Genomic DNA, 18,752 nt, shown 5'->3' with positions numbered 1-18,752 from the left:
AGCTGCAGGCCTGTGGCAGGGATGGGGGTAGGCAGCCCCTGCAGCCCTGGGCAGTGGCCCTCAGTCCTCCTCCGAGAGCTGTAGGTCCTGCAGCTCGTCCTCCGGCCCCTGGGCCAGCAGCTGCCATAGCTCCTGGGGGGCCAGCCCCCCCTCTTTCTCTGGGCTTCCATCTGCAGGGAGACACACAGGCTACATAAATTCTGCTTCATCAGGAGGAAGCTGGCTTTGGGGGTTGCTCATCACTAATTAATCAACACTAATTAATTTATCAGTGCTGCTGCTGGCTTCCAGAGCCAGCAGGATGAAGCAGCTGGCCTGGCATTACCCGGGGAGGAGGAGCCTTGGGCCCCAGAGACACAGCACCCTCACCCCAGGACCCCTCACCCTCCGAGCTGCTGTCCTCTTCTCGGCTGCTGCTGTCCTCTTTGTCCTCGACCTCCTGCTGAGTTCCAGGGGACCCAGATGCACCTGGGGACCAAGGGGAAGAGCCTGTGGGAGTGGGCCACCAACACACGTGTGGGGAGAACAGCTGGGCTCATGGCCCTGCCCCCACCCTGGAGTAGCAAGGACTCAGATCTGCCTTGGGGCTGGGGAGGGGGGAGGCCTGAGGACACACTTCCAATTCCAGGGGTCCAACACCAAAGCAAGCAAAGTGGCAAACAGGAGCTGAGGTGGGAGTGGGCACTGCTCCTTTGGCTCCTGGAGGTGCAGCAGACACCTTCCAGGCCAACCCACACATCCGCTGGGAGCTGGAGCCGAGGCCCACCTCTCTCTGAGAAGTCTGCAGCTTCGTCCTCATCACTGTCCAAGTCAAAGAGGTCCTTGAATTCAACCCTGTCCTCATCCTTCTTGTCCCCCAGCTTCCGCCGCTTTATCTCAGGAAAGTTCAAGTCTTCCAGCTGGAAGGCCGCAGAACAGGAGTGGCAGGTGAGGTTGTGCAGGGAGCCCAAGCTCGAGGCTGAGGCCATGGCCACAGGACCGCCACCGGGAGGCACCCTCAGTCCCACAGACAGGCTCCACCCAAACTCAGTGTTCTGGTCCCTCCCCTTCCCCCACACAACACCCCAGCCATAGGCTGGCCTTCAAGTGCCATCAGAGTCACAGCCACATCCTTCAGAGCAGCCGCAGCCCCAACCACCCTTCCACATATTCCCTCCCCAGCCCATCTTGAAGCTGCAGCCAAGGGGCTGGGTCCTCCTTTCAGGTCAATGCACTGGGTACCCCCGCCGCCCCCCGCCCCGTACCCGCTCTTTGCCACTGATCTCCAGCTGGATCTCTCGGTCCCTCAGCTTCCGCCACTGGCTATAGTACTTAGTGAGCGGAGTCCCCTCCTCTCGGGTCTGCTTCTCCCAGGCATCCTGTGGGGAGAGGGTCGGGGTCACGACCCACCCAGGCGAACCCTGGACCCCAGCCGCACACTGACCAGTGCCCTCTCCACTGACCACCGCCTGCCGGTTGGCCACACTGAAGGAGGCTCTCTGGCGGAGGCTGCAGATGTACTCAGAGTTCTCCTGCACCTTCTCTAGCAGCTGGCGCACCTGCCGGCAGTAGTTGGCCACCTTGCACTCTCGGAGGAAGGACTTCAGCTGCAGGAGGAAGAGGGGCTCAGCCAGCCCCACACAGGGTCACTCTGCATGAAGCATCAGCCCACACCCCAAATGTGCTGACTGGGGCAGGGGAGGGGGGACCCACGGAGCCTCAGGGCATGTGCCTGTGGGTTTTTGACTCAGAAGAATTGAGCAGCTGTGGAAACCACAGGACTGTAAAGCCTAAAATACCACCTGGCTCTTCACTGAAATAATCCGCTGATCCCTGGGACTTCCAGCCCAGCAACAGGTCTGCGCACACGCACCTGCGTCTGGATGGGCCCAAGCCACGGGCAGCTGGGTGTGAGCAGCCCTCCCTGCACAGGGCCTCGTGGAAACAGGCCTCCCTGAGATGGGGATCACCAAGGTGAAAGCCAATGGATCCCATCTTTGGGAACCCACTGGGGCTTCCGAGGGGGACGGATGCCCCCCAGAGTCACCTGAAGGAAAGCTGAAGCGGCTGAGGTGGCCTGACCTGTGCATGACCCCCAGGACCACCTGGGGGGCACTCAGTCAGGACACCAGCTGACCCAGGGCCAGGGTCTTCCAGGAGGCCTCACATGTGGGTCCCCCTAGCACAGCCCTGGGGGAGGACAGCGCAAGGCCAGGCACCACCACCGGCTCTTGGGCTGAGACAGGCTGCCTTCCCATGGCCCCCGTGTGAGTGGGGGCTGAGCTGAGGCCATCAGGACAGCCCAGTCTGCCGCACTGCCGGCCATGGAGGGCTGTGGGCAGGGGCAGGGAGTGGGCAGGGAGTGGGCAGGGAGTGGGCAGGGGCACACACCTGCAGGACAGCGGGCAGGGCCAGCTCAGGGAAGGCGATGCTGTGGGCCTGGCTGTGCAGGTGCTCGAGGGTGAGGTCGTAGAGCTGCTCCACCAGGCCGTCCTGCGCGCGGGCAGAGGGCAAGGCAGCGAGGACAGGCGCTCAGACCACTTCCATCACAGGGCGACAGGTTAGCTCCCTCCCAGGGCAGGACCCCACTGCCTCCCTGGAAGCTGTACTCGGATCACTGGGGCTGGGGCCCATGAGTGTCAGCTCCCCAACCCTGGGAGCCCACAAGGATGCGTGCTGAAATTCCACAGGGCGGTGAGCTCCTCGGGTTCACAAGCGTCTTGCCTCCACAGTCACCCTGAATGCCAACCTCAGTGCCCTCTGACATCCTGCCCACCCAGGGCATTCCCTAGATCCCTGCCTGGAGGCCAGGAGGCCAGCCTCACCCGGTAAGCCTTCTCCTGCAGGTTGACCTTGGACAGCTTCAGGATCACAGCAAAGTTGATGGGCTTGGAGCTCATGCGCCCCGGCTTCTTGTTGAAGTCAACCTGCTGGAAAACCTGCCCCCGCCAGTGGCTGCGTCAGTCCAGGCAGCAGCTGCCCACCCCCCTGCACTGCCCCCCTCCTGCCACAGTCTTTGAAGCTCCAGCATGAGAGCAGGGATGGGGCAATGCCGTGCCAGACCTCTAGCCTCACAGACAGCCTGCCCTAAGAGTCTGCTTGTCCAGAGCTCTTGTGCCCCGAGGGAGCCCCTTCTTCCCTGAGTGGGGCCCTGGCCAACGGGCAGGACCAGGAGCACCGGCACCCACACTACCGCCGACCCTCCTGAACACTGGGCCACAGAGACAGCAGGACGTGCCTGGACACAAAGAAGAGTCCCTCCTGTGGAGGACCACTGTCACGCACCACCCTCACCTACACTCATAGCCCCAAGGCCTGGGGCTGCCAGCCCAGGGCTGCACCCCCTGGAGCAACACTGTGAGAGGCACAGGTCTCAGCAGTGGCTCTGCCTCCCACACCTGCTACAGAGACCGCAGGCGGTGCTGTCGGTATTGGCCACGGCCTCTGGGAAGAGGCCTCCTCCTGGTCTGGAGGCGATAGGCAGCCATGAGACAGAGTGGGTGCCTGGCCTCTCAGCCACACATTTCTCCCCATGACCCTCAAAGGGAGAGATTCACGGTGAATCCCCAAGGGGGATAGGAGGCCCAGGGTGATGGGAGGCTGAGGCCGGGAAAGCCCAACTGGAGAAGGTGCCCCTGATGGGAGACTCAGAGCTGAGGTCAGGTCAGCGCCAAGCAAAAAGCAGCCATGACAGTGATGTCAACAGACAGGGTCCCTGGGAGGGCTCAGCCTGAGGGACAGAGCTGCTCACCTTCCACACAGAGCTGCTCTCAACCCTCTTTCCCACCACCCAGGGAAGGAAGGGCCGAAGCTCCCTGGGGGCAGAGAGCTCAACTCTGCACCCCTGGGTGAGAGGGATGTGTGTGTGTGTGTGTGTGTGGGGGGGGGGTTGGGCAGCTGCAGCAGGCTGAGGCTGGGCTCAGTGCAAACGAGATGGAGGAGAGAGAAGAGGCCGAGGGGGAGCGTGGGCAGAGGGAGCAGCAGACAGAGGTACTGAGCCGGCCACGGGGGACTTTAGCAGAGATTGGTGGGGGTCACTCTGCAAGTATAAACCTGTGCTGCCCTGTCTCAGGGCGCTGAGCAAGAAGGCCCCTGGGGCCCCCTCCCTGCCCCTTGTGCTCTGGGGCCACCACGAGGCCCCCCATCCTACGGCACAGCTCTGAGCTGCCTGGTGGGGGGCACAAAGGCACCTCTGCTGGGGGGTGAGTCCCCAGAGTCTCCTGGGTTGGGCCTGTCAGTGGGTTTCTGACCTTTGGACCACAGCCTTTCTCCCCGCACCCGAGCTACCTGAACATGAGAACACACAGACACACACGAGTGTGCATACAGGGACATGCCGAGGGCACATGCAGCCTTGGACTCAGGCCTGGAACTCCGGCCTGGATGTCCGGCCTGGATGTCCGGCCCACCCTCACCCTGGGCAGACGCCCCAAACCAGCGCCCTCAGGCCCACCTCACAGGGCGGCTTCCTGGTCCTCACCGCGCTGCTCCCACCAACCAACGCAAGCCACCAGCCTGGGCAGCCTGGGAGGACCCAGCAAGGCCCTGCACCCCCACGTCGTGCAGGCGAGGCTCCCCACCACACCCACCACTCACCTCGAGAATGAAGGGCAGCACGGGGATGAAGGTGCCAGTGCCCTCGGAGAGCAGCGTCAGGGCGCGCACGCAGTGCATGCGAAGCGGGTAGAAGCGTGCGGTGGGGACCAGCCTGGGAGCAGGAGGACGGAGTGAGAGGGTCCCGCACACCCACCTCACACTCCCACTGTTGCCCTCCCCTCTCCATGGAGTCCCGGCCTCAGCAGGGGCCCTCCCTGTCTCCTCTCCTGGGGCCAGAGGCCACACCTATCCCCCTAGGCTCCTGAGAATGGGGCAAGACACAAGGCCTTTAGGACCCGCCTCCTTGCCCAGCTGCGGGGCTTAGGGGACACCCAGCAGCTTTAACCTGGGTTCATTTTCGTTGTCTATGTGTGGGGGTCCCTGCTCTCAGGGCTCCCCCGCTAGGGGACAGGGCTGCCCCCTCCTGGCCAACAGCCACCAGGCTGTGTGCGGCTCCTCCACTCCCTGCTGAGACAACCACAGCCAGGATCAACACCAGACCGGACCAGACCTACTCCGTCCTGGATCAAATGCCCTTCACAACACACTCGCCCCTCCATCCACCACCCCAGGGGTCACACCTGGAACAAAGGTGCACAGTGGCCCACATCAGCAACCAGAAGCCCAGTTGCCCCAGCCGGAGTGTCCTCCCACGTGGGCACAAGACCATCGAAGCCCTTCCTCAGACATCACCATGTCACCAGGGCCCAACCCCAGACTCCCCCTGGAGGCTCTGCCACCCAGAAAAGGAGCCCCGCCTGGTCCTCCAACACAGCCTGCTACAACCTTGTCCCTGGACAACCCGTGTCACCCTGGCCCTGCCAGCTCTCAGGGCCACCTGCCTGCTCTGACTCACTTGATGCAGCCGAGGACGACCTGGGCGAGGGGGTAGACCAGGGGCTGGAGAGCATCGCTGGGGCAGATGGTGCTGAGGACGCGACACCACAGCTGCAGGCAGTGCACGAATTGCCAGTTGTACACGGACTGGTACGTCTCCTGCACAGAGTGGCCCGGATCAGCCCCAGCTCCCCGAGGGCTCCTCCCCAAAAGCACAGGTCCTGGCGGGCAGCAGCACCAGGCCCCTCCAAGTCCCCCAGCAAGGACTCTGACCCCACCAAGATGCTGGGCTGTCTCTTCCAGGAGGCCCCAGGCCCTTGGGTCAGGCTCCCAGGCTGCTCAGTGCCCCACCCTGCCACACACCTTCTTGCGTGTGGTCATGGCGTTGCGCAAGTGGATGGCGAGCTGACGGATGTAGAGGAAGGCATGCTGGTAGGCAATGCTGGGGTCCAGGGCCAGCAACTCGGTCAGCGTCCGCTGCATGAAGCTGACGAGGGGCAGGGTGCTGGGTGAGGTGAACTTGCAGTTCCTCACGTAGGTGATGTACATTTGCTGCGGGGAGACAGTCACAGCCATGTAAGCCCCTAGAGCCCCGAGGCCCCACTGCCAGACACCAGGCCTGTCCCTGGGAGCCCCTGAGGCCTCTCAGAACCACAGCCTGGCCACATCCGCTGCATGCCCTGACCCCGGGCCCCTGCTGTGGCTCGGCCTCCACGTGGTACACCCACCAACCTCTCAGGCAGAGCCCACGGTCAGAGGGAGGGTGAGCTCCAGGACAAACACCTTTGGGAACCGGGCGGGACCACACAGGGACTGGAAAGGTGGACACCCTGCTGCAGGCCCAGGGGGCCCAGAAGGTCACACCCAGGTGAGGCCACCCACAGCTTGGAGCCAGGCACCAGGCTCCCTGCCCCTTTCTACAGTCGATGTCCTTATCCACTGTGGGGACAGCTATGTGTTGCAGTCCACGTGGAGCCCACTGAGCCCAAGGGCTCCCGTCACTGTCACTGTGCCCTTCTCAGGGAGGGACCCATGATAAGGGCCTGGGTCTGCCTGCAGTCACGGTCCTGGCAGGGGCTCGGGGTACATGCTGGCCACAAAGGCAGCCTGCCAGCCCTCAGGCTGAGACGTCCACCCCGCCCCTGGTGGATGTGTACTGGGACAGCACAAGTGGCAGCCACCAGCCCACACTACCTTCAGAACAGGGCTCAGGAAGGTGTCTTTCTTGTGCCGGCAGACTCTGACGAGGACCAGGAAGGCCAGCACTCGAAGGGTCTCCTCACCTGTGCTCCACAGAACCACCATCCGCTGCAGAGAGGGAGAGCTCAAGGCCGGCCGTGGCCTCCCCAGGTCCAGCCAGAGGCTCCTGTGGGCACTGCTGGGAAGCGGCCCCAGCTTGGAGCCTATTCTCATGGGACTGACTGGGCCACGCTGCCCGAGAAAGACCCCAGCAGGGTGGGGCACCCGAGAGTGAGCCCGTGGACCCAGCCACCCCTCAGGGTGCCCTGCCCACCTTGAGCAGCATGCGGCACTGCTTGGGGAAGGTCAGGAAGTAGGGCACAGAGCTGCCAACGTGCTGCAGAAGGGCTGCCGCCACCGTCGCCTCTGCCACGCAGGCCACCAGCTGGGGAAGCCAGAGAGGTCAGCACGGCCAAACCCCCTCACATCCAGAACCTTCCCCAAGGCCAGGCCCTGGTGACCCAGCAGGCCCTCTCCCACCAGAATCGCACCTGTATGACTGAGCTCAGGTAAGCCTTGACATCCAGCCGGAGCTTCCCCCACAGCGGGCTACTGGATGGCTGCAGCAACCTACAGGGACCACACCGGAAGTTCAGACACCCTCAGCTTACGCACGCATGTGCTCGGAGCCATGCTCTGTCCACGCACCCAGGGCACATGGCCCTGTGAGGAGACCCTCTCAGGAGTGGCCTAGACTGACACCCAAGGCGGAGCAGGCGCCCAGCAGGCCAGAGAGCATGCACAGCTGTGGCAGCCCTGGATCCCCATGTCTCCCCCGACATCACTAACTGCCCCTGCAGCCAGGTTTCCCGTGGCCCACGAGCCTTAAAAAAAAAAAAAAGCCTCCACACACACAGCACAGTTTTATGAAAAAACTCAGACCCTGACGTCTTTTGGAAAATGGAGAGACCTAGTACTCGACAGGGACTACCACTTCCGGAAGTTTCGCACAGGTGTTACCCCTCAGCAACCACACAGCTCTCGGCACACAGTGGGTGCTCATGTAAAACCTGCTGAAGAGCCCAGGAGGACAAAGGACAGGGGCACCTCGGGCAGCTCCCCCAACCCAGGAGGATGCACTCTCCCCCTCATGCTGAAGGCAGCACAGCAGCCCCTTCCCAGATAGCATCGCCCATGCACTGCCTGCCTGCCCCCAACCCTGCCCCCAGCTGCCTGCACACAGCCAACAGCACCCCCCATCAATCTAGCCTGACAGGTACCACCAGGCCTGGGCAGCCCCACCTCCCCTCTAGGTGAGGACAGTGGGGCCCTTGCCTGCACACTTTTTTCCTTTGAAAGGCACCTAGGGTGAGTGTGACCCTCCAAGGCCCTTGCTGCCTCCAGGCCACACAGCTGTATGGCCCTCCCAGCCCCAGTGCAGCCCCCATTCTCCTCCCTCCGACGAGGACCCACTCAATGATCCACCCCTTCACCTCTTCTGTGGAAGGGAAGGTTCTCAAACCCAGCACCAACTAGGGCCCCGCCCAGAGACACACCTAGCGGCCACAAAGAAAAGCTCAAGAATAAATGAGACACATCCACCCAAAGAGAAAGAGAGACAGGCAGAACCCTGACGTGGGAAGATGGGGGGCCAAAGCCAAGTGCACAGTCTGCAGTCCCTGAGAAACTCTGGGCAGAGACCGCCCCTCCCCAGAGAGATGAACTAAAAAGAATGGGGTCGCTCCGACTGGCTCTGAGAGCCCAGCCTCTCCCAAGAGCCCAAAGAGAGCCTGGCTTGTCCCCAACGCACCTCTGAGCCAGCGGGGTCTGGAGGGCAGTGCCAGGTGACAGGGCCTCTGCCTTCCCCACTGCAGTGCCACCAGTCGCCAAACACCCCCCAGCCCCACCCCCTCACCTGCTGCCGTCCTTGGGAGCTTTTCCAAAGAGAAGCTTCTGGAGACAGCCAAAGAGATCTCTGACACAGAAGGTGACCAGTGCGTTGAACACTGCAACAAGGGGCCACAGGTGCCGCTCTCAGGACAGGAGACTGGACCAGGAGGCTGTGCCCCAGGTCCCCTGGCCCCAGCTCACCAGCACTGTCTGTGACCTGGAATTTGCTGGCCTCAGCTCCGTCCTGGTCGCCCTGGGTGGTGGCCACAGCTGCCCGGAATGCCTGCACGACCTCATGGAACAGCTTTGGAGTGAGGCGCTGCTGCAGGGGCGACAACCCAGAGCACTGTGGGCGCCGCCAACTGTGCTAGACAGGAGGGGAGGCAGCCAGGGCCCCCAGAGCCCGCCCTAGGAGAGGAGGGCACCCTCACCAGGGGCCGGGAATAGAAAGAGTTGAGTACTGCCCTGGCTGGTGTAGCTCACTGGACTGAGTGCCAGCCTGCGAACCAAACAACCGTGGTTCGATTCCCAGTCAGGGCACATGCCTGGTTTGCAGGCTAGTTCCCACCAGGGGATGCACAAAAGGCAACCACACATTGATATTTCTCTCCCCCTCGCCTTCCCTTCCCCTCTAAAAGTAAATAAAATTAAAAAGTAAATTTAAAAAGAGAGTCGAGTCCTCCTGGATGGGCATGGAGACCCGCTCAGGGGCCACGGGGGAGGAGCTGAGGGTCCAGGGTGCTCCCTGCCCCGCCCTTCCCACCCACACAGAAACCATGGGGAGACTCCCCGGAGAAGGCACCTGGCTTGACCACCTAGCAAAGGCACAGAGGGCATGCCCTGCCCACAACAGACTTTGAAGAGCAAAACGCCAGAGAGGGCGGCTGAGAGCAAAGGAGCAAGAGAACCCTGACGGCTCCGAGTGAAGGAGCGAACGCAGAAGCCCCGGGACCTCCTGGCACAAGGGAGAGCCAAGCGAGACTCTTAGTGCCCAACAAGACTCCAGTGCCGCTGCACAGAGGGTCCTCCCATCAGCGTGGCCCCAGGCCAGTGAAAGGGGTGAAGGGGAAGCGTGCTCTGCTGCTCATCCTGGGCCGCTCCTCACTTTTGCAGCCTGCTTCCATCTCTCAACCATGGCAAGGCTCACAGGGAGAGAGTCCCTCTTCTTCCCCTTCGGTCCTCTGGAAACCCCATCTTCGTCCTCCTCACCTTCCTCCTCACTCGCTTCCTGCACCAGACACAGAAGGCCAGGCCTGAGCAGGAGGGAGAGGCCACAAGCGTGCCCCAAACCCCCACCCCCGGCTCAGCCCTGCCCAGGCCAGCACCTCCAGCGTGTCAGGCAGGGAGTGGAGCTGCTGCTCCCCGCCCACAGAGCTGTCCGAGTCGCTGAAGTCCAGCAGGCTCCGGTCATTCTCCTGCAGGAACCTGTAGAACTCGGGGTCTTTGTCCTTCAGCCGAGAGAGCTGGTCCTTGTGCTCAGACGCTTGGCCTTTGCGCCGGCTGGGAAGGTGGGGGGCAGCCATCAGGCCAGACAGACAGGCAGGGCCACGCGGAGGGTAGGGGCAGGGCTTGCTGGCCTCCTCTGGGGAGACCAGGGCTTCGCCTGTGCCCTCCACAGCTGCTACAGCCAGCAAGCTCGGGACAGGCTTTCGGCAGATCCCTCTCCCCACCAACCCCCGCTCTCTGCCAGTCTCCCTACATGCCCCACCACGTGCATCCTGAGCCCAGCAGGGCAACACTGACCTGGGTCCACAAACCCTCTCCACCTCAGTGGTGGGGAACGCCGCCTCCCCAGACCTCAGGTGGGAGGTCAGCGCGCGTCAGCCTCTCACCTCCTAGCCTGAGATGCTGTGAGCTCTCACGGGCAGTGTCCTGGAAACGCCTCCCACCTCCTCTCAAACCAGCACCATCTCTCGGTTGTCGGTCCCTTCCTACCCCCATGGTTGTTGCCCGTAGCCCACTCCTAACACAGCTACCCAAGCAACCCTCACGTTACTCCGTTGCCTGCTCTCGCTTCGCTGTTCAAAACCTTTCAGCGGCTTCCCATTTTACTAGGACATCCTTTCCTCTAAATCCTCCCCAGAAGCACTTTTTGTTGTTCCTTAGAGAGAGAAGGCAGGGAAGAGCCATCAGTGCTAGAGAGACAGGTGGACCGGCTATCTCCCGCACACACCCGCAGGGGGACTGACCCCACAACCTGGACACGTGCCCTGACCGGGATTCAAACCTGCGGCCTTTCAGTGAGCTACCTAACCACAACCAACCGAGCGGCACGGGCCAGGGCCTTCCTGGACACATTATGAACCACCACCTCTCCGGGTCCCCGGCCCTGGCTGCTACCACCCCTCCCGCCAGAGCCACACTCCCCTCTGCGTCAGGCCTGGTCCCCCCTCAGGGCCGTGGCTGTTCCCGCTCCCTCAACCGCCAGAACACTTCCCTGTTGTCTGCGCGGCTTACTGCCTCTGGCCTTTGCCCCACGTTCACCTCCTTAAAGGACCTTCCTTCTCCACTTCACCTAACACAGCAACCGATACCCCGGCTACGCTGCTTTCCCTCCTGTGCACCTGCCCCTCTTGACTCACCCGAGGCTCCGCGCGCTCCCCAGACCACAGCGGAACCTGTACCATCCCCGCGCACGCTCCCCTCCCCAAACCAGGCTCGGCCCACAGCAGCCGCTCAGGAAGCATCCGATGAAAGGACGCATCAGCACGAGGCCCCGGGCCCGGGCGACCGAGGGGGTTTTGCTTCCCTACGCCCCATGCGACACGCGCCTCTCACCTGGCCGAGGGGCTTCCGCCCGGCCCACCCGGGATCCGGGAGGCTCCGCGCGCCACCCGCACCTCAGCTTCTGCGGCTCCTTCGGGCTCCGACTCAGACTCCGAATCAAAGCCCGAGGCCAGAAACTCATCCACCGTCAGCTCCGCCAGGCGCCTGCGGGTCACGACACGGGAGTCACGACTCCCCAACTACCCGGGGTGCCCCGGCCCCACTGCCCGGGCGCACGAGAGACCCCCTCCCACGCGGGGAGGCCGAACCGGCCCCCAGCCCCTCAACGCACCGCTTGCGGCCCCTCCCTGCTGCCATGACCGCCAGGCCGCCGCGCCGCCGCGTGAGCCCCACTTCCGGTCCCACGATGCCCTGCGCCCGGCGCTCCGCCTGCGGTCGGCCCAGCCCCCGGCCCCGCCCTGCCGCGCTGGCTCTCTGGTTTTCCAGCCTTGGTCCCGCGGCCTGCGCTCGGGAGGGCGTGTTCACAACTAATGAACCGCGGACGCGCCCGGGCTCTTGGTTGGTGGGCGTGATGCGGTCGCCTGGCGCAGGCCTGCTTCGGTTACCGCTCCCGCATGCATTTGCTCGAGCGCCGGCTGGACGTGCTGTTCACAGTCTGTGTCCTCCATTAGAGGCAGTGGTAACACTACCGGCCTTGGGGGAAGATGGGGCCTGGGGCCCACTGGGGGCCGGAGCGCCCTCCCCCAGCCTTGCCACAGCCTCCCTAGGGATCCGTAAACGCGTGCCCGTGAGAGTGTCCATGCGTAGACAACGGACAAAATGCATCAACAGTGCACTCCTATACGGACGGCTCTTACAAATAAACGACAAAAAGCCAACACTCTGGTAGGAAAAAACGAGCCAAACAGAAATGGTGATGCTATAGATGGGCAGGTTCGTCAAAAGATAGTGACACCCTGCTGGCCAAGCCGGCCCCACCGGATCAAAGGAGGATCCGAGCCTTGAGAGCATTTCCATTTCACCCGATGGTCCCACGGTCTCTGTGGCGAGGAAGCGGGTAGGGGGAGGCGCTGTTATTGAAGCCGCTTGGCCGGATTCACCTGAAAGTACTATGCCCAATACTTCATTCCAGCTACTCTCCGTCCTGTGAGAATTCGCCCATGAGCGCCTTTGCCCAAGTCCATGCGTGCACGGATGGCCTCTGTTCCTGTGCTGTCTGTGGGAAGAACCCTCAGGTACAAAGGCCCAGAGGCTAGAAGGTTGTCTTAGGGAGCAAGGAGCAGAAGCCAGCCTGTACCCTCCTTCCCGCCCACACCTGCCTAAGGGTGAGGGTAAGTGGGGCGGATGCGGTTGGCTTGACAACACTACAGTGGATCCTACAGCCTCCCGGGCGAGATCGAGGCTCTGATCAGGCCCCTGAGGCCGTTCGCCCTGCTCCACCTACCCTCGCCCCCCACAACCAGCGCCCAGCTCAAGGCCTGGTATTCGTAACAGGGGGTGGGGAGGGGGGCTTCTTGAATGAGTTACACGGGGCGGTAGGCCCTCGAAGCTTCTTGGACAGGAGCGGCAGGTGGAGCCCGGGGGGGGGGGGCTTCCTGGAGGAGGAGGCAGGCGTGGCGCCGGGAAGTTGAGAGGATTCGCGTCTTACTTTCCGTGCCCGAAACCGGTAGGGGGCGCGCGGGAGGCGGGGCGGGCGGCGCCGAGAAACAGCGGCTGCGGGCAAGCGGTGGGAGCCAGAGACGCTGAACCGGCCGCCGCCGCCGCCGAGCAGCCCTCCAGCTGTCCGTGCACCTGTGAGTCTGGGCGTCCTCCGAGGATCGGCGGCGGGCGCGGTGGCCGAGCCCATGCAGCCCCGCAGCGAGCGCCCGGCCGGCAGGACGCAAAGCCCTGAGCACGGCAGCCCGGGGCCCGGGCCGGAGGCGCCTCCACCGCCTCCGCCGCAGCCGCCGGCGTGAGTAGGCCGGGGGGCTGGGACCGGGGCCGGGCCAGGGACTAAGCGGGTCCGGGAAGGAGGGAGGGAGGGGCGCACGCCGACCCTGGCAGGCTGCCGGGATGGGGAGGCCTTGGCGCCCGCAGGCTTGGGTTGCCTGGGATGGGTCCAACCTGCTCCCTCGGTTTATCCGCACACGCTCCGGACGCGGGGCAATGCGTCCAGAGGCAGCTGCCCCCCGGAAGCTCTGTCCCCTCCCGCAGCCGTTTAATCCTGCCTGGTTGCGCTGCTCATAGATTCAGGCGGCTTGTCTGCAGAATGGCGAGGGTGGGGGGTGGTCGGGGAGCGGGGGCGCAGGAGGGACCGGCAGAGTTGCTCCGGAGGGTCAAAAGAGGTCACGCCTGCTGGGGTTGGGGGGCGCAGGGTCCGCTCCAGAGCCGCCTGCTTCCACTGACCAGTTTCACTTCGTGCACATCCTGTGTGCCAGCCAGGTCTGTGGTCACCGGACTCCGAGGGGAGCCCGGGAAAGGTGGCCAGCAATGGGCAGAGAAAGACGGGTTCTGACCAAGGCACCTGGGCAGCAAGAAGTACGGTGCTTGCCGGGGCGGGGGGGGGCGGGGGGGGGCGCGAAGAAACTGTGCAGTTTCGACACTCCAGCCTTGTGGAAGAAGCGCAGGGGAGGCTCTTTGGAAGTGAGGGAGCAGAGTGGGGTGAGCCGAGGCCGCAGGTGGGGTCCCCCATGGACACCTGGTATGGGCCCTGAGGGGACAAGTGGCCACCTGGGTGCCCTGGCCCTGATCTGGCACCCTGACCTGGCACTGCCTATCGCAGCCCTGAGGCCGAGCGTGCAAGGACCCGGCCGGCTAGGCCCACGGCCCCCATGGAGGGTGCCATGCAGCTGCTGAGCCGAGAGGGCCACACTGTGTCCCACAATTCCAAGCGGCACTACCATGATGCCTTCGTGGCCATGAGCCGCATGCGGCAGAGAGGCCTCCTGTGTGACATCGTCCTGCACGTGGCCGCCAAGGAGATACGGGCACACAAGGTGGTGCTGGCCTCCTGCAGCCCCTACTTCCATGCCATGTTCACAAGCAAGTACCATCCTACCCAGTGGGCACCTGGGGGCTCTGCGGGGCTCTGCAGGCAGGGCTGGCCTGACCCACTGTCTCCACAGATGAGATGAGCGAGAGCCGCCAGACCCATGTGACGTTGCATGACATTGACCCTCAGGCCTTGGACCAGCTGGTGCAGTTTGCCTACACGGCCGAGATCGTGGTAGGAGAAGGCAACGTGCAGGTGAGGCTGCCTCACCTCTTCCATCGCATCCCATCCTCCACCTGTTCTCCAGCCCCAGCTCTCCTCTCACCTATTTCTCTCTGTCTGCTCTCCCGGCCCCCTCACCCACAGACGCTGCTTCCAGCCGCCAGCCTTCTGCAGCTGAACGGCGTCCGTGACGCCTGCTGCAAGTTCCTGCTGAGTCAGCTCGACCCCTCCAACTGTCTGGGCATCCGAGGCTTCGCCGACACGCACTCGTGCAGTGACCTGCTCAAGGCGGCGCACAGGTACGTGCTGCAGCACTTCGTGGACGTGGCCAAGACCGAAGAGTTCATGCTGTTGCCGCTGAAGCAGGTAACGTGCCAGCTGGGGCGCAGCCAGGCCGTGACCCAGTCCCTGGACCCCTGGCCCCATCACTTGGGCCCTTAAGACCTGGGCACCTGCTCCCTAACCCTATTCCCGGTCTCTGGTCTAGTTCCAGCCCCACCACCCACACCTTGCCACTTCTTTGTCCCCACCTTCTGACCCCATCCAAGTCTTCTCCTTTGGTTTCTGACCACATCCCTGCCTGCAACCCCAGTCCCTGGTCCATGTCCCCAGGAATGCCAGGGCCCCCAGGAACCAGATCTGTGGCTCCTGACCCTGCTTGGCCCCTCCTCATAGGAACACTGGGCCCCCCAGTGTTGGCACCTTCCCAGGCACCATCAGGGCTCTGTGGGCCCCCAAGACCCTCCCCAGGTCTCAGGTCTGAGGGTCCCCACCCCCAGGTGCTGGAACTGGTCTCCAGCGACAGCCTGAACGTGCCTTCAGAGGAGGATGTCTACCGCGCCGTCCTGAGCTGGGTCAAGCATGATGTGGATGCTCGGAGGCAGCACGTTCCACGGGTGAGGCCAGCCCCTCGGGGCCCAGTGTCTGTGAGGGGCCTACGGTGCCTCCATGTCCAGGGACACCCCAGGGGCAACGCAGTCACGTGTCTCGAGAAGTGCCCAACGTACAGGTGGACAGGTGTCTGAGGGGGCTCTCGCTGCGGGGACGAAGTGTGCTCACGGGTTCTACCTGCTTCCTGACCATGGTGCCCCTGCACCCCAGCTGATGAAGTGCGTGCGCCTGCCGCTGCTGAGCCGGGACTTCCTGCTGGGCCACGTGGACGCAGAGAGCCTGGTGAGACATCACCCGGACTGTAAGGACCTGCTCATCGAGGCCCTCAAGTTCCACCTGCTGCCAGAGCAGAGAGGTGTCCTAGGCACCAGCCGCACTCGGCCCCGACGCTGTGAAGGAGCCGGCCCTGTGCTCTTCGCTGTGGGTATGCCCACCTGTCCTGTCCCCTCATGTCCACTCCCCCCAGGGCCCCTCCCTCTGCCTTCACATCTCTGTTCTGGGTCTTCGGTTCCTGAGCTTAGCACCAGCCACCCCCACCCTGTGTTGGTCACATCCTGCACCCACCCTACACCCACCTCTCTCTCCACCTGTGGAGGAACCTGTGTGGTGTGACCAACTCAAAAATTGCCCCCCTTGGAGCCCACAGACGCTCCACCATGAGCTGTGCCCGAGCCCACAGCCCACTGCCTCCCTGGGCCCCTCGTGCTGCCCCAGCACCTCCGCCTCCCTAGGTGGCGGGAGCCTGTTCGCCATCCATGGGGACTGTGAAGCTTATGACACGCGCACTGACCGCTGGCACGTGGTGGCCTCCATGTCCACGCGCCGAGCCCGAGTGGGTGTGGCAGCAGTTGGGAACCGACTGTACGCAGTGGGCGGGTAAGCGTGGTGGCTCCTCTCGGGTCAGGGGCTGAGTGTGAACCCACTGGGCCAGCCCCAACGGCAGTGGGCCCCTCTTCTAGTTACGATGGAACTTCAGACCTGGCCACCGTGGAGTCCTATGACCCTGTGACCAACACCTGGCAGGCTGAGGTGTCCATGGGCACAAGACGCAGCTGCCTGGGTGTGGCAGTGCTGCACGGGCTCCTGTACGCAGCTGGCGGCTACGACGGGGCCTCCTGCCTCAACAGGTAATGGCGCAGGTCAGGTCGGGCAGCCTTTTAGGGTGGCTCCACAGCAGGAAGGTGGCATCAGGACTGCAGAGGTCACTTTGAGGAGAGCAAAGGGGGACCCTGCCTGACGCCAGTCCCCTAAGCCTCGTTACCTGTGCCAGCCCACCTGCCCTGTTCCTCTTGGGCTCCTTGCCCCTGGCCCAGGGCCCCGGGCACACACACCAGGCCAGCGTCCTGCTCCAGGGGGACACATGTCTGTCCTTATGACTCCCCCACACGGAATTTTCATCCTCGCTGGGGGAGGGCAGGTCCTGGTCTGCCATTGCTCTGGGTCAGTGGTGACCCTGTTGTCCACAGTGCTGAGCGCTACGACCCTCTGACCGGAACGTGGACGTCTGTTGCTGCCATGAGCACCCGCAGGCGCTATGTCCGTGTGGCCGTGCTTGGTGGGTGTCAGGGCTGGCTGGCTGTGGTGCCCACCTCTGCCTGCCCCCACCCTAAGGACCCGCCCAGCAGGCACACCATGGGCATGTTGACTCCCCGCAGACGGTAACCTGTACGCAGTGGGCGGTTACGACAGCTCGTCCCACCTGGCCACTGTGGAGAAGTACGAGCCCCAGGTTCGAAATGCCCCTGTCCCAGGTGTTCCCCTCCCCAAGGGCTGCCTGAGGTCACCTCTTTGGCTCCCCACGTCCTGCAGGGCATCAGCCCTTTAGATCCGTCTCCCCCGCCCTGCAGCGTCCCACAGACACTGCCCTGGAGTGGGGGTTTGCGCTGGGTAGGTGGAGGGAGGCTGGTGGTGGGTCTGCCCCAGTGGGTCCCCTCCACCACAGGTGAACACGTGGACGCCAGTGGCCTCCATGTTGAGCCGGCGCAGCTCAGCTGGCGTAGCAGTGCTGGAGGGGGCTCTCTACGTCGCCGGTGGCAACGATGGCACCAGCTGCCTCAACTCCGTGGAGAGATACAGCCCCAAGGCCGGGGCCTGGGAGAGTGTGGCACCCATGAACATCCGAAGGTGCGCTGTGCCACAGCCCGCAGGCAGGGTGTGTCACCCTGTCACCATCACAGCTGGTTGGCCCCCTTGGAGGCTGAGCCTGAGCAACGTGTATCACTGGATTAGTATATCCACCCTCCCTCCCGGGACCCGTGGCTCCACCCCCTGGAGCTCCTCCCAGGCCCCGTGGCTCCACCCCCAGGAGCTCCTCCCAGGGCCCTTGGCTCCACCCCCGGGGGTGGGGCGTGGCCCCGTGGCTCCACCCTGCCTTCTCACCCACCTGCCCTACCCCCAGGAGCACCCACGACCTAGTGGCCATGGATGGATGGCTGTATGCCGTGGGGGGCAACGACGGCAGCTCCAGCCTCAACTCCATCGAGAAGTACAACCCAAGGACCAACAAGTGGGTGGCTGCGTCCTGCATGTTCACTCGGCGCAGCAGCGTGGGCGTGGCGGTACTAGAGCTGCTCAACTTCCCGCCGCCGTCGTCACCCACGCTGTCTGTGTCGTCCACCAGCCTCTGACCCGGGGGGCTGTGGCCTCCCACATGCCTTAAGCCCCACAGGGGGCCCCAGCGCCTCCCTCCTCCCAACCGCGTGTTGGGGCTGGGATCCTTCACCTGCACCAGGGACAACCTGCACCGTCTGTCCGCGTTTCTGTGTCCGGTCCTCAGTGTTCGTTTATGTGTGTGCGGTCTCTTTACTCGTCTGTTTATTTATTCAGTATTTATTGATCGGCGAGCAGTGCCACAGCGGCCAGTTCCTACGTTTACTCTGGAAGGTGTCCTGTGTCCTGGGACCAAGCTGCCGACCGGGGTGCCCTCCCACCCGGCTGGGGGCACCAGGGAGTATGGGGGTGGACATTCGTTGCCCTGGGTCGAAGCCAACCCAGACTCTGCAGACCTGGAGAGGCCGAGAGGTAGATGGTAGATGCAGAGCAGCTGGCAGAGGGGAGAGGGGGCGGCCTTCCGGGCAGGGCAAGGTACCTCCCAGCCTTTGCTTTGCACACCACCTTTGCCTCGCCTGGCAAGGTACCTCCCAGGGTGGGCACAAGGGGCTTCCTGCCTGTGGGCGGGGGTCTTTCCTGGCACACACAGGTCGCTCCCAGCAATAAGAGCAATAAACTCGTACATTAAACTCGTTTCTCGGGCTCCAGGCCTGAGTCTGTGCGTCTCTGCCTTTTAGGGTCCTGTCTGGGGGTGAGGACACAGCTAGGTGGAGGTGCTGTGCTGGCATCTTGGGCCTTGGAGGTGCCACCACCACGTCCAGCTGTGGCAGGACTGCAAGGGCCTGGGTGGGGCCCCTGTCAGTCCTGTGTGTAGAGGGCCCTGTGGCCCGTCTCGTCCCAGGGTCACCAT

The 18,752-nt window shown here is 63.7% G+C and overlaps 2 protein-coding genes across 4 annotated transcripts; one reads left to right on the top strand and one right to left on the bottom strand.

Moving 5' to 3' along the window:
- Nucleotides 1-30: 30 nt before the first annotated feature.
- On the bottom strand, nt 31-11,642 carry NOC2L (NOC2 like nucleolar associated transcriptional repressor). 2 transcript variants are annotated; one of them, XM_037062288.1, is made up of 19 exons: nt 11,540-11,642; nt 11,260-11,412; nt 9,807-9,981; nt 9,587-9,709; nt 8,683-8,803; nt 8,507-8,597; nt 7,143-7,221; nt 6,926-7,036; nt 6,607-6,720; nt 5,776-5,964; nt 5,432-5,571; nt 4,576-4,687; nt 2,805-2,918; nt 2,371-2,472; nt 1,443-1,586; nt 1,245-1,358; nt 767-899; nt 385-468; nt 31-170 (listed from the first exon to the last, which is right to left on the bottom strand). In XM_037062288.1, exons 1-19 carry the CDS (start codon nt 11,563-11,565, stop codon nt 61-63), a joined length of 2,235 nt encoding a protein of 744 aa, XP_036918183.1. In that variant the 5' UTR covers nt 11,566-11,642; the 3' UTR covers nt 31-60. The 2 variants fall into 2 exon arrangements, with proteins under 2 accessions (XP_036918183.1, XP_036918184.1); XM_037062289.1 differs by having other exon boundaries at nt 8,683-8,800.
- A 1,299-nt stretch (nt 11,643-12,941) lies between these two features.
- Nucleotides 12,942-18,564, top strand: KLHL17 (kelch like family member 17). Of its 2 annotated transcripts, none has more exons than XM_037062279.1 (12): nt 12,942-13,159; nt 13,970-14,229; nt 14,313-14,434; nt 14,546-14,767; nt 15,181-15,297; nt 15,503-15,716; nt 16,024-16,168; nt 16,252-16,419; nt 16,759-16,847; nt 16,948-17,021; nt 17,235-17,416; nt 17,691-18,564. In XM_037062279.1, exons 1-12 carry the CDS (start codon nt 13,053-13,055, stop codon nt 17,917-17,919), a joined length of 1,929 nt encoding a protein of 642 aa, XP_036918174.1. In that variant the 5' UTR covers nt 12,942-13,052; the 3' UTR covers nt 17,920-18,564. The 2 variants fall into 2 exon arrangements, with proteins under 2 accessions (XP_036918174.1, XP_036918173.1); XM_037062278.1 differs by having other exon boundaries at nt 17,235-17,444.
- Nucleotides 18,565-18,752: the final 188 nt, after the last annotated feature.

Source organism: Sturnira hondurensis, unplaced genomic scaffold, assembly GCF_014824575.4.
Source record: "Sturnira hondurensis isolate 20B ecotype Veracruz unplaced genomic scaffold, ASM1482457v3 Scaffold0013931, whole genome shotgun sequence".
Lineage (NCBI taxonomy): Eukaryota > Metazoa > Chordata > Mammalia > Chiroptera > Phyllostomidae > Sturnira > Sturnira hondurensis.
Note: the sequence above shows the minus strand (reverse complement) of the source record. Positions and strands in the feature narration are given on the sequence as shown.

Bases quoted from the DNA above. Each gene is read 5' to 3' on its own strand.
- NOC2L (XM_037062288.1), bottom strand. From the start codon at position 11,565: ATGGCAGCAGGGAGGGGCCGCAAGCG. The intron at 5,572-5,775 runs GTGTGTGGCAGG...CACTCTGTGCAG, and splicing joins CCATGACCACACGCAAGAAG to GAGACGTACCAGTCCGTGTA. The intron at 1,359-1,442 runs GTCAGTGGAGAG...CTCTCCCCACAG, and splicing joins TGGCCAACCGGCAGGCGGTG to GATGCCTGGGAGAAGCAGAC.
- KLHL17 (XM_037062278.1), top strand. From the start codon at position 13,053: ATGCAGCCCCGCAGCGAGCGCCCGGCCGGCAGGACGCAAAGCCCTGAG. The intron at 15,298-15,502 runs GTGAGGCCAGCC...CCTGCACCCCAG, and splicing joins GGAGGCAGCACGTTCCACGG to CTGATGAAGTGCGTGCGCCT. The intron at 15,717-16,023 runs GTATGCCCACCT...CCGCCTCCCTAG, and splicing joins CCCTGTGCTCTTCGCTGTGG to GTGGCGGGAGCCTGTTCGCC.